Source organism: Triticum urartu, chromosome 1 (genome assembly GCF_003073215.2).
Source record: "Triticum urartu cultivar G1812 chromosome 1, Tu2.1, whole genome shotgun sequence".
NCBI lineage: Eukaryota > Viridiplantae > Streptophyta > Magnoliopsida > Poales > Poaceae > Triticum > Triticum urartu.
Window position 1 is genome coordinate 31270604 of NC_053022.1, and position 13575 is coordinate 31284178.

The 13575-nt window shown below is 41.3% G+C and overlaps 1 protein-coding gene and 1 long non-coding RNA gene across 2 annotated transcripts; one reads left to right on the forward strand and one right to left on the reverse strand.

The window, feature by feature from the left end:
• Positions 1–1926: 1926 nt before the first annotated feature.
• LOC125546405 lies at positions 1927–3298 on the reverse strand. The gene is made up of 2 exons (XM_048710701.1): positions 2583–3298; positions 1927–2227 (listed from the first exon to the last, which is right to left on the reverse strand). The coding sequence occupies exons 1-2, from the start codon at positions 3142–3144 to the stop codon at positions 2112–2114; spliced, it is 678 nt and encodes a 225-aa protein (XP_048566658.1). The 5' UTR covers positions 3145–3298; the 3' UTR covers positions 1927–2111.
• A 6181-nt stretch (positions 3299–9479) lies between these two features.
• On the forward strand, positions 9480–12628 carry LOC125544667. The gene is made up of 4 exons (XR_007299595.1): positions 9480–9660; positions 9774–10028; positions 11431–11487; positions 11945–12628. It is a non-coding gene; the product is annotated as an uncharacterized LOC125544667 (long non-coding RNA).
• Positions 12629–13575: the final 947 nt, after the last annotated feature.

The window sequence follows — 13575 nt, forward strand, 5'->3', positions numbered from 1 at the left end:
TGATGTATATCTCGAATTAATGGTTTTAGAAATAATGAGTTATTTTTATGAACACGATGGGCAAACACATTTTCTTTATGTGTTGATCTAGAGAGAAGTTAACTTCCACTTTTACTGTCATTAACCTTTATTGCAATCCAGATAAGCACATGGTAAATTCTCTACTAAGTGTATATTTCTTGCATGTTATATATAAGCCCTTGGATTAATGCTGATGCTAAGTTTTTCTTTATTTGATGATGCGGTGAGAGGTTAACTTTCATTTTTACTTTCATTAACCTTTATTGCAATCCCGATGAGGTTAACTTTCATGTTGCCTTGCCTTGAGGCTTAGTGTAATATGTTGATAACTTCTGTTGATTGGATATAAGATTTTGGAAGCAATTTCATTGGAAATTTTGACATGGCCAATATTTATTTTTGTACAATTTGCAAATGTAGTAGGAAAATATTATATATTGACAACAAATCTACATAATCATCTCAATACAGTGGATAGCAGCCCATATATACTTCACAACTCAGATTTTCACAGTTGCATAAGGTGAATCCATATCTCACTACATGCATGCATAGGATCATCAGGTAATTACTAATGGAAGTTCGACTGGGTGCCACACTATAACTAATTTAAAAGAAGGCACTGTAGTTCAACACACATATAGTTGCATAAGTACATACATAGGATCATCCTGAAGTAGTACTAATGCGAGCTTGACTGGATTACAATTTAAGCCACAATATAACAATTTAAATAGAAGGCAGTGTAGTTCGTTGCTGCTTGCATGTGTGCTTGACTATGTCCTGCATGCTTTAGAAAAAAAAAGAGCACTGTGATACGGTTATCCTCGTGTAATCAGGCTAGTAGAGAGAATTATAACTTTTGGGTACTTTCATTTCATGACTTTTGGATACTTACGTTTGGACATGAAACTGACAGTGCCGTTTATTTGTTGTTGTTATCCTCCCGTCCTTCTTAGTTGTTCGCCGTCACATTGTTGTCCACAATGCTGTTTAAGGATAAAAAGTTAGGATGGTGAATCCTATATTTGGAATTTTGGCATGTGATATGAGATGTCACACATACTCGTGTATGCCTTTTAACAACCTGAAGATTAAGTCATGTAGCCTCAAGATCTAACTCTTTTTGGCTGTAGATATTTCATCAGTGAGAAATTCCATGGCAAATAAGAGTATTGTTATTTGTTCATACCTCTCTTTGTTGGCGGTTTCATCACCTGTAAAGTCAGTGACCCCCCTTTAGCTAAAGAGTACCTGCGTAAATGAACACCATTTGAATTTCATGTTGAATCTGAACCGACTGATTTATGTGGAGAGTTTTAAAATTATTACTTGGTTTTTTCGGTAGCAGCTTCGCAAGGAGGAGGCATACCTTCACATGATATTTGGTTGTGTTTTTATCATGAATGACAAATAGCCTCTTGAACAACATGCAAGAACAAGAAAAAAAATCAGTTTTCTACAGAGTATACTGCTCATAGCATGCAAGGGAGGAAATCAGTTTGCTACAGAATAAAACTGGTTTGCTAATCTAAGCTGCTACAAACGCTGGACAGTGCGTGACTAATTTCATGATACTCTTCAATAGTGTGCAAAACAAATCTTACCCCTGACCTCTTTCCGGGGAAGTTGATCCGGTAGGCAGAGGTACTGATTCAGGTAAAAAAAACACGAACTACTATTCTCCCTTCGTCTTCTTCAAAAAGCTGCATATGTCAGATCGGAGGGCTGGAGACTAAGTGTAGGACGCGAGGAATTGTGCGTGCTTTTTTTTTTGAACAAGAGAAGGCACCAACAGGTGCCAATTTCATTCAGCTCATTGACAGAGTACATCAAGCATTACATAGACCTGCCAAGAAATTGAAAGAAAGAGAAGCAGAGTCTAAGGCTATATGAGCCGAGGAACTATCCTGGAAGACAGAGAGGGAAACCCCAACTGATGAACACCATGATCAGAAGAACAGAAAGACAGACAACAGACAGCCTAAAACAACAAGTGTGCCAAACAAAGATGACTTGAAAGTGTACTGAAGCACCCAAAGGCAGGTGTAATACAAGCCTCTAAATTTAATCCTGCAGAGCTTAAGACGTCAACTGGCCTCAGCTTGGCAAACTCTGCAAAATGCACAACATGGAAGAGGATTCCTTTTCCTGTGAGAAACCAGCAGGTTGAAGAAGACCATCCTTAATCTGGCAAAGGCGCATCCTGAAAGAGAGAGAGAGAGAGTATAGAAGCCAGCACAGCAACACTGTGAATAGAAGCAGAAGATCCATGCACAACAAGGTTGTTAGTAGCAATGTATAGTATGAATTCTAAAACCCTGAATCTGGATTTGAAAGAAGGGGCAACACAGGACAAGAAACTTGAGAATGAGTAGCAGCAAAACAAGAGAGTTGAGTGTGCCCATCAGAACGAAAAACCTGTTGCGCAAGATTGTGAGCAATACCATTGATTTCTCTAGAAATATGAAACACGCGCGGTTGCAAATTAGATGTACATTTGAAAAAGCTAGCCAAAGACTTTCTAATATTCCAAGGGGTGGCAGAATCACAAATATTACCTGAGGCAACAGCCAAAGCTAAAGCAAGACAATCCAAAAGAAAAGTGGGCTGCGCAATATTGAGTTGAGAAGCAAGATGAGCAGCAAAAGAAAGAGCCAATGCTTCAGCTTGCAGAGGAGTAGAAGTAGGAGAAGCCGAAGCTTGAACTTGCACATTAATTTCCTTTTGGTTGAAGGGCATAGAGATGTACACTCCCACACCTGTAGCAACCTCTCCTTGCAACAAACCTGGAACTTTCTTGGTCCTATAAGCAGCATCAGAATAGATCTTAGGGCCAACAATTAACAGATCTGTCTTAAGCGTTCTACCTTGCATAGGGAGCTGATTAGGAGGCAATTGATTATGAGCTTGATCCTGCTTCGAAGGTAAACATGGAAGATTATCATAACAATCAGAAGCTAAAGCAAGAGCTGCAATATGAACTTGGTGGGGAAGAGCCTTTTTTCTATCAAAGAGAAAATCATTTCTAACCTTCCAGAGACACCACAAAAAATTTAAAACACTAGAAATAGAACCATGAGGATGTCCCATACGAAGCAAGTCAAAAAGAACAGAATGCATAGTGGAATGGCCCTGAATTAAAGCATCCGATCGAAGGAACCAAGGAGAGGAAAACCAAGCCGCACGGGAAAAGTTACACAGAAAAAATAGATGGAACTCATCCTCTTGCTGGCCACAACGACAACAATTTTTAGAAATATGAATGGAAAAACGACCAGCTCGCAAACCCGTAGGCAAGGCCTTTCTAAGTAATCTCCAGGCGAAAGTTTTGATCCTAGGAAGCAAATCCTTCTGTTTCCAAATTAATTTGAGAAAATCTAACAAATCCAAAGGAAGAGTAGCAGGCGCATTTCTGGGATTAGCATGAATCTCCTGTAAACAGAGTTTATATGCAGATTTAGAAGAACAAATTCCATTAGGGGTAAGATCCCAACAAAGCAAGTCTGGACTTTTGTCATCAATAATTTCAGTTTGAACAATGAGAGAGGCCAAAGGTTGCTGGAAAAGGGAGAAAACAAGATCATGATTCCAACTTTTTTGACCTGGAAGCCAAAGATCTTTAACTAAAGAAGGATATATAAAGCCAGGTTGTTGAGCAATAAGATGATCATGAACCGAGCTCCAAAGAGTGCACCAAGGTGTGCTCCAAATTGAAATATTACCTTGAGATAACTGATAAAAAGAATGAGCTTTAAGTTTAGGCAACAATTTCAAAATAGAGGCCCAGAAAGCTGATTTGGGAGAAATAGCAGTAGCTGTCCAGATAGAAGCATCATGAAAGTACTTAGCCTTAAGCACAAGATGCAAATGAGAAGAAGGGAACTTGGCTAACCTCTAGGCAGCAGAAATAAGAAGACTCTCATTAATATCTTTTAAATTTCTGACACCTAAGCCACCTTCATCTTTTGAATTGCAAATGTCCTTCCATGCTCTAAGGCAAAGACTCTTTTTTGAGTCATTTTCTCGAACACCTGTCCACCAAAAATTCCTAATAACAGCAGTAAGCTTAGCAATGAATTTCTTCGTAAACAAGATATTAGCCATGTAATAGACAGGGATAGTCGAGAAAACTGAGCGAATCAATTCAAGTCTGGCAGCATGAGAAAGCATGTTAGCTTTATAAATGGGCAACTTATTCAGAAATTTGTCTAGAACAAAGTTATATGCAGCAGCTCTTCTTTTTGCAGGAAGAACAAGTGGATGACCAAGATGAGTGAAATTGCTATCCAGATTAGAAACAGGGAAAATCTGCTTAATATCCTGCATCATAGCTTGAGGAACATGAGAACTGAAAAGAATGGCTGATTTGGCCCAATTTGGAGTTTGACCTGAGATAGAACAAAAATGATTAATAAGATGAGCCATAGTACGAGCTTCTTGAAGACTGGCTTTCCCACAAACCAACAAGTCATCTGCAAATAACAAAGAGTGGATAGAAGGGCAATTTGGTCCAAGCGAAATACCCTGCAAATGATGAGCAGCAAGAGCTTCGTTCAGAGCAATAGATAATTCATTGATGGCAATAACAAGCAAAAAAGGAGACATCGGACAGCCCTGACGAATACCTCGAAAGCTCCTAAACTTGTGAGAGGGTTGTCCATTAATCAGCACAGAGAACGTAGGAGAAGAAACACATGCATGAATTAAATTAATGAAGTGACCATGCAGCCCTTTACGAGCAAGAGCAGACACAATAAAATTCCATTCTAGACGATCAAAAGCTTTGGCTAGATCTATCTTAAGCATGAAAGCACTGTGTTTCCAAGATTTAAGAGAGAAAGAGTGGCCAATCTCCTGGGCAATAATGATGTTATCACTAATACGTCTACCCTCAATGAAAGCTTGTTGAGCAGGATCAATATAATCAGGAAGATGAGGCTTGATCCTATTAGCAAGCGACTTCGCAATGATTTTGTAAGCAACATTACAAAGGCTAATATATAGGGCGATAGTCCATGGGAACTTGAGGCACAAGCTTTTTCGGAATAAGAGCAATGTTAGTGTCATTAATATGTGGAGGCAAAATACCAGTAGTGTAAAAGTTAATGATAAGTTGAGTGACTTCATCTCCTATCCAGTCCCAGGCCGCCAAATAAAATTCAACATTAAACCCATCTGGCCCTGGAGAAGCATTCAATTTCATTTCTTTGAGAATCTGTAAAACCTCATGTTTATCAGGAAGAGCATAGGTAGGATCCAGAGAGTCACTAGGCCAATGTGTATCAAGATAAGGCCTATCAGCATTATTATCGGGAGATGAGAAAATATAACGAAAATAATTAACAAAAGTGTCAGTGATAGCACTAGGTTTGAAATGGATCATATCATTCTCATCCTTAACAGAACAAATAGTATTCCTCTTCCTACGTTTAACCACCGCTTGATGGAAAAATTTAGTATTACGATCTCCAGCAGTAGCCCAACCTTTCTTACTTCTCTGCTTATAGAATTGGTTAAGCTTACAAAGAGTTTGCTCATACCTAAAAATAAGAGAACTTTCCAATGCATGATTCTGCGGTTGCAAAGGAAGTTGTTGAATTTGATTAATCTTCGATTCTAGGTCAAGAAGATCCTGCTGGAGAGGCTTTTTTTTTCTTGCACCACATCTTTAAGGAACCTGCCAAATAAGAGGTTTTGGCTGCAAAGGAGTGAACTGAGCAATTATTCCATGCAGATTTAGCAAAACTAGCGAAATCTTTCTCCAGCAGCCACCAATTTTCAAACTTAAATGTTTGCTTAGGTTTAACAAAAGTACCTTCAGTAGACACTAGAATGGGGGCATGATCACTAAGAATAATAGGCAAGTTGAGGACTTTAGTATTAGGATAATGCATGCACCATTCAGAATTAACCAAGCAGCGATCAAGGCGTCTATAAATAGGTTTCGAAGTGTGTTGTTTACTAAGCCAAGTATACGCAGGACCACTAAAACCTATATCATAGAATCCACAATTTTTAACAAGAGAGCGGAAAACATTCATACGATAATAGTTAACATTGCCGTTACAACCATCCGTATCGTACAAGATGTCATTAAGGTCTCCCATACACATCATGGGCAGACCCAGATTATCATACACAAAAGTTGAAATCTCACTCCAAATGGCAGTAGTTTGTCTATGATAGGGATCACCATATATACAGACCAAACAAAATTGGACACCAGTGGTTACATGAAGTACATTAGCTAATATATAGTGGAAGGAAGCAGTATGAATAGTGACTTTGAGATCATCATTCCACATTAGCCAGAGCCCTCCAGAGGCCCCTCTCGAAGGAACAACAAAACTGTTGGCAACATCAAATCTATTAACCAGATCAATTGATCGCACTTTAGAAGATTTTATTTCAGAAACAAAAGTTACTTGCGCTTTAGTAGAACGGATCAGATTAGCCAGAAATAGCATACGATCATTGCTGAGGCTCCGGCCCATGCCTTGGCAATTCCACGCTATAGCTTTCATGGCACCCAAGATCCTTAAGGACGATGCACTGCTGACCCCTGCGCGAGAGAGAGGGCTTAAACCAGACAAAAAGATTGCGCAAAAGCAGATCCAGCAAAACAAGTTTTGGGAAACTTGAATCGAAGATTATAAGTGGGACAAGTTGAGAGGAACAGAAAACAAAAACAAGGGGATTGGAGGAGTGGAAGACGGGAAAGGTAGAAAGAACAGCAAAGGCTGGGGATGCACTCTGCGGAGGAGACAAGGAAGCCCTGGATCCGGTCGGATCGAACGACGCCGCATCAGATCCGGTCAGAAAGATCGCCTCCGGCTTGAATCCGGCAGGAACAAGGGGAAAGGAAAGGGATCTGAGAGAAAGGAAACAGAGATAGAAGTAGCGACAGAGCAGGGAAGAGTGGATCAGCTAGGGAAGAAGGTGGGGTGGAGGAGAGGAAGGAGAAGAAGAGGGGAAGAAGGGGATCGGCATCACGCCAGTCGCCGGCAGCCGCCGGAAGTCCAGTCCAGTACGTCTCCCCACTCTGGAGTCTGGAGAAAGACAATGGCATGGCAGAAACTAATAAGACGTCCCGTCAGTATTGATGAACGCCGGTGACGGCGGCGGGATGGGAGGGGTTTTCAATGCGCCCATCCTACTCGTTGCGATGTGCGTGCTTGAGGACGTCTTTTTATAGACAAAGGTAGCGGCGAGTGGAAGAGAGAGCGGCGGGGTAATGGAGGGCGGAGTAATGATCTGCGTTGAATGTTGCCGTTTCATGCGTAGTAGTGGCTGCCGTTTCAAGGCGGTGAGTATAGAAGAGAAAGCGGCGGCGGCGAGTAGAAGAGAGAGCGGCGGCGGTGAGTAGAAGAGAAGATGAAGCCGCAGATACATGGGCTAACAGGACCAACTGAGGGTGTTTGTTTCCAGGGACTTATTGGTTTAGGGACTTAAAAAAGTCCCTATAAGTCCCATCTAAACCAAACATGAGAGACTTATAGGGACTTAAAGTGGGCATTTAGGACTTATAAAATAAGACTCTCAAGGAGGGACTTATAGTTGTAATATGGTCTTTTAGTCCATATTAAGTCCCAGGAACCAAACATGTAGGAACTTTTTAGGGACTTGGGACTTATAAGTTGGGACTAAAAAAAGTCCTAGGACTTATGAACCAAACAGGGCCTAAGCAAGTTACAGGCCTGCCTTTTAATTGGGCTAGCAAGGCCAGTCGAGAGGGTTGTTCTGAAAAACACTATTGGGCTTGTTCTGAAAAACACTATTGGGTTGGAAGCCGACATGCAAAATCAGCCTATCGGTTGGTTTGACTAAATCGTGCGGCCGCAGCCTTCAAAAAAAATAATAATGGGTCGTCTTCAACCTTCGGCACAGGCATACTGCAAATCCAACCATATTGAACAATATAGGCCATGGATCGCGTGAACTTAAACATAGAATTTGTTCTACTATTTGTGGCGAACCCATTCCACCAGAGCACACAAGATATTGTCCAGTAAAGAAGGAGATCGAAGAAAGGAGCTAGGCCGGCCATGGGGAGCGATCGGGCACACTATCGAGAGGAACGACGCAGGGGAGTGACGGCAGCCGCCTGGGGAATCGTTGTAGTTTGTGTGCTATCACACGCGGTAGGTTGAGGAAACCATGGGCCAGGATGAGCTGTCGGGAATGATGAATGCTTTTTTTCTCCCCGCACAAGATGAATGGCTCTAGTGTGTATGTTAGGTTCAGTCCGAGAAGAAAGAACAAATGAGAGAAGGAACGAAGCGTTATTTCCACTTAGCGGTGGCAACTTTTGTAAATTTTATCAATTCCTAATTAGACGGTTGCGGGCTGTCGAGAGATACTGCATCAATGGCTAAAACAATTTGGGTGATGTGGCTTCATGAGAAGCCAGAAAAATCAGCTAGTGGGATGGGGAAATACCCGATGGTTCCTGGGTACATATGTACCCTATATGGGGATTTATTTTTAATAGTTAAACAAAAAGTCAAAATAGTTAAGAAACTATTTTTAGAATAAAGTTGACTTACTTGCGCACTAGTATACACATTTTCACAAAAAAGAAAACTATGTTGACTTCACAGCAAAAAAGAAAAAAAATTATTGCCTATTGTAGGTCACTATTCACGCTATTTTAACCGGAAATTTGTCTTTTTTGAAAAGAAGTCAAAGAGGAATTTTATGTTTTTATCACTTTTCTCACTAGTACAATGGAAGGTCAAGTTCTTATCAAAAATATTTTTTAGAAAATTTTGACTTTTTGTTGAATTACTAATTTTTTTTGCATGTAGGGTACATATGTACCCAGGAACCAAAAGTCCCCCTCCTAGTGGGGTGTCCCTATTTAGATATAGAAGATATGGGTGCATGCATGCAATGGTTTTTATGTTTATATGTGTAGCTAGTGCTTTTGACGATAAGCTATGAGTAGAAGTTTTAGAGCCCTCCGAAAAATCGAGTAATGAGTGCAAAATATAAACATAAAAATTCAATGGAAATATATCGAATCACTTCAGATTTGATGGTGTGATAAACAGATCACATGTCCACCATACACAGATCGAACAAACATATTATATATCATCTTCACAGCTTGAGCTTGTCGGCGATGCTTTGTGCCGATGGATACAGATTTACTTGCAGCCCGCTTTTCTATTTTAAGGATAGCGTTCTGGACAGGGCGATTTGGTGCCCGAGGCCAGCTGCTCCCGATATCTGTGGCGTCCATTGCTGACTCAGGATCCGAATAAAGCTGTCTGACGCGTCTGACAGGCGCTAGAGAAAAAAGAACGTACGGGGATATACTGTATGGAACAGTGGTGCATCCGTGGGGCCGAACCGTATGTGTGGGACGGTGGGCGCGCGCGGCCGTCCTGGTCCGTGGACCAGAACGTCGCAATTCCTACCCGAGCCACGGATCAGATAACGAGTACAGGACGTTACGGAAAAGCTGAGCCGTTTGTTATCGTGGACACCTCTGTTCCCTTTTCCCCAAGAACACATTTATGCCCTTTCCTCTACAAGCGAGCAGCTGGTGGCGGCGGCGCTAGTCTCGGCCACCTGCGGCCAAGGAAAAATGGAGGATGCTGGTCTCGAGTTTCTGCTCGTTGCCGTGGATAGGTTAGTACCTAAAGATCTGAGTATTTCGCGGTATTTGTTTTACAATCTACCATAACTGAATGAGGTTGCTAATAATGGGGCCTGGCCGTCGGCCACTACCTTCCTTCCCTCAGGTTCCCGCTGAGGGAGGAGTTCGGGGACAACATTAAACACCCAGATCCGGTTCCTCTGGTCTTGTTGCCCACAAGAGAAGCCAACCGTAGCAATCCTGAAGACTCAGATGCCTTGTTTAGTTGAGGTCAATGGGTCAGCGACGGAGGACCTGAAAAGGCACGAGGTGGAGGCCGCCGTCTTCCAAATTCATCTCCAACTAGGTCGGCACAGTCAAGTAACAGAGTCAACCCAGAGGCCCCAGGTTGGACAAAAAGGTGTGAACCTAAAGCCCATGCCGCTGATTAACTATATGTTGATCCTTTTGACTATCCAAAATCAGTTTAGGTAGCAAAAATCGTTTAGAAACTGAGAATCCGATCTAGATAGATTAGTCGTTGGCAGCCGATCCTTATTGGCAGAATGGCAGAAAGTACACTGCTATTAGTGTTGAGATTCTAGTATACTGAATGTGTGCATTTGCAAAAATTCAGATTGCCATACCAACTGCAGCTTTCGGCTTACTCTGCACGTCAGGAGTGCTTCAATGATATTGCCTTTCACCTGGTACACAACCGCCAAAAGAAAATTAAGCTAGCCATAATGAGTGTAGTGAATTGATACGAGAATAGTGTCTCTATTAATACTGATATACACTAGAATACAAAAAACTGTGGACAAAAAATTCAAAGTCTTCTGTTTTAAAGCACAAACCTTGAAGCTAGAATAGGTTTTGGATTGCCACACTCCTTCAAAGAAGAAAGGAGGTAGGACTGAGACATGTATAAAGCCGCATCGAGGCCAGGACATAGAGAAGGGTAACTTTTCGGATAAGAGGCTTGTTCTAAACACCAAAGAAAACATAGTTTTAGAGCAAAGCACGGGTAGGGTTTCTAAAAGCACGAAATAATACTCACGGAAGTCCATATTTGCATGGTGTTTTTGCTATGGAAGGACCTGCAAATTCAATGTGGAATCTGAAGTGGCCTCCTTAAAAATAACATCTGGTTTAGCCTGGATAGGATGTAAAAAAAAGAGAAAAAAACTATTGCTTTCCGTATGTTTCAACTACAGTTGTACAGGTAGTGAAATTATGATGTTTATTTTCCTTTTGCTGATTTGGGAATTTTGATAACAAGGATCTTTGTGCTGGTGTTGCGGTTCATTCAGTTTCAAGGGAAAAGACATATGTGTGGTTTCTTTTCTTTTCTACAATAGAATTTGAACTTGTTGTGCAAAAATAGAAAAAAACTTCCTGGATTCTATGAAAGGTTGTTGATGTCCGTACATGAAATGAGAAGAAGTATGGACACTTGATGAGCAAGACAATATTAGGATTCTATGGTGTAATTTGTAATACGGCAATTACAAATTCGTGTGGAATTGCAGAGACGGGTTGGTGCAGATGTGGCAAATTGATGTTGGTTTTTCCTCTTAGGTTCTTGCAAGTATTACATTTTCTGTAGGCATTAATTGTGGACATGTTTCTCATAAACTTTCTTACTTCAAATCCAGTACTTTAATAATTATCGTCAAAGTGTTGTTCCATGTTGTGTTCCTGGACTTCGTGTGGTACGAGCCGATGATTCTTTTGGGTTTAGTTTAGGTGTACCTGCAGAAATTTGGGCATGTTTAGTACTTTAGTTATGTTCTCAGACTACTTATTTCTGTGATCTTCAGCGATGATGGAAACTGGAGTGCAGCTTAATTTGTCTATATATTCTTGCAGTGGAGAAGGTATGTCAAACATATATTTGATCATTCCAACGTTTGGCACTTAAAGCATGTGCTTTTATATGCAGATCTTGCTGGTGTTCTATCATGCATTTATGTGTTTTAGTTTTCTTTTCCGCAAACATATTTTAGTCCATCTGAGATCATGTGGTAGTTCCCAAATCTCCAAGATTAAGAAACCAAAAGATGAATATGATACAAAGGTGCTCACAGTAGAACCCCCTTAATTTGTTGGATAAGTATTATCTATTAGAAACAAGATAATTCTCCACCTCATAACTTCATGAACTCAGAAGCTGGGAAACTGGTCATAAAGCGAGGCTTTCATATTATAATTCGTTCATTTTTTCATGGGTTATAAGTTAATGGTTCATTGAGTGCATGCATGAGCTGCTAAGTTGCATCAGCTATGAGTTTACAATATGCAAATGACACTAACAACGATATGACGCAAATTTAGGTGATGACCAAACAAGAGGCTGTTGATGAGATCACTACTTTTGGAGGTGGCAATCAGCAAAGTTTATCCGGGCATCGTGCATAGGTGGTGCAAAAATGGCATGTGCTGAAGAAAACGAAGGAGACATTGGGCCCTCTGTACACGAAGAAGAGTGAGTTCCAGGCTGAGTTCCATGAGGTTGTGAACCACATGCTAACTGAAGATGAGTTTGAGACGGCGTTGGCTACGCTGTTAGATAAGTACGATCTGAGAAAGCACCCCTACATGACCCAAATATACGACATCAGAAAGGTGGGCAAAACCATATTTCAAGGGTTTTTTCTGTGCCAAGATGACGAGCATACAACGCAGTGAGAGCGTTTCCCCATTTTTGGCTTGTGACAGGGACAGACTAAGCATTTGCGGAAGAAGATTGCTTACGAGATAGTGACAATGAAAGGGAACAAAGGAGCTATCCCAGAGTTTCTGTATGATGTGATCGTTGACTGAAGTGGAAGATAGTAGTAGGTGTATCTTTTGGCTGTGCGTGTGCTAGGCAGTTGGATTAACCCGACTAAGTAGTGGGGTCATTTTGCGGCACAATCCCTACCATCTTGTATTTTGGGAAAACTATAGTCATGTCATATTTTCCCAGGTGGGAACCTAATTAGACTAAGTGAAAACTGGTTATGTTGTGAGACGAAATGACCATGTGTCTACATTTGCTGGGGTTGCATCTATTTCTGGTGACTTGCTTTACCTACATGACATGGGCGACCGTGTTTATATAGCAAAACTAACCTTTTGGAGAGCCCAAAAAATTTCAAGTAGGATGAGTGGTGTCGGCAAATTTTGTGTGCCTAGCAAGCAGTCTAGGTCTTCCATCAGGAGAACAAAAAAATCATGTCTGAACTGACAAAGGTTTATGTAATTCCAAAGGTATTGCTCTGTTTATTCAACTGACCAAGTTTGCAAATGTGATGGTTAGGAGGACGTTAGTTGATAACGGAATTTCAAGATGTACTACAAATACGGCAGGTTGGATGGCCTGGGAGAAGTGGTGTTCTACCATGAAGAATGTCCATGAATAATGAGTGTATTACTCAGATGCGAGTGTTGACTGAAGGATGAAGCTACATACATATTAGATTTGTAACCTACAAGTACTATGGTACTAACAGAAATCAGCTAGCACGGCTTAGGCCAGCTCAGAAAAAACATGTAGGGGTGAAGAAGACGCGTCGGACATGGCGGTCAGAGTCTCACTGGATTTGGAGGACTAGCGCAATGGTCGCTGCTAGTAGGTATGAAATGGGGATTTTTCTTTTGAGTGCGTCTGGATGTGGAGGGCGAGACGGTGGGTGGGTGCATTTAAAGCCAGTCTGTCTACTCGCCGTTTGGAGACCGGTGGAGTTGATGGCTCAGCCTGGGTCAGATAACACGCCGATCCATCGGTCTGCTGCCTGTTCCGCCTCGCTATCATAACGCGATGTTGCATTAATTACGCTACAACGGTTGACTGGGAAAATAGGAATACGACAGTGAAATACAATTAATGGCACGGATCCTCATGTGAGCTGATGGTGTAGATTTCGGGATCATCTGAGCCCGAGCTCAGAAACTGATTTTCAGAGCGTTCTTTGCATCTTGCT

Coding starts and splice junctions, on each gene's coding strand:
- LOC125546405 (XM_048710701.1), bottom strand. CDS start 3,144: ATGCATTCTGTTCTTTTTGACTTGCTTCGTATGGGACATCCTCATGGT. Junction 2,228..2,582: donor AGCTTTGGCTGTTGCCTCAG/GTAATATTTGTG, acceptor TCTCTCTTTCAG/GATGCGCCTTTGCCAGATTA.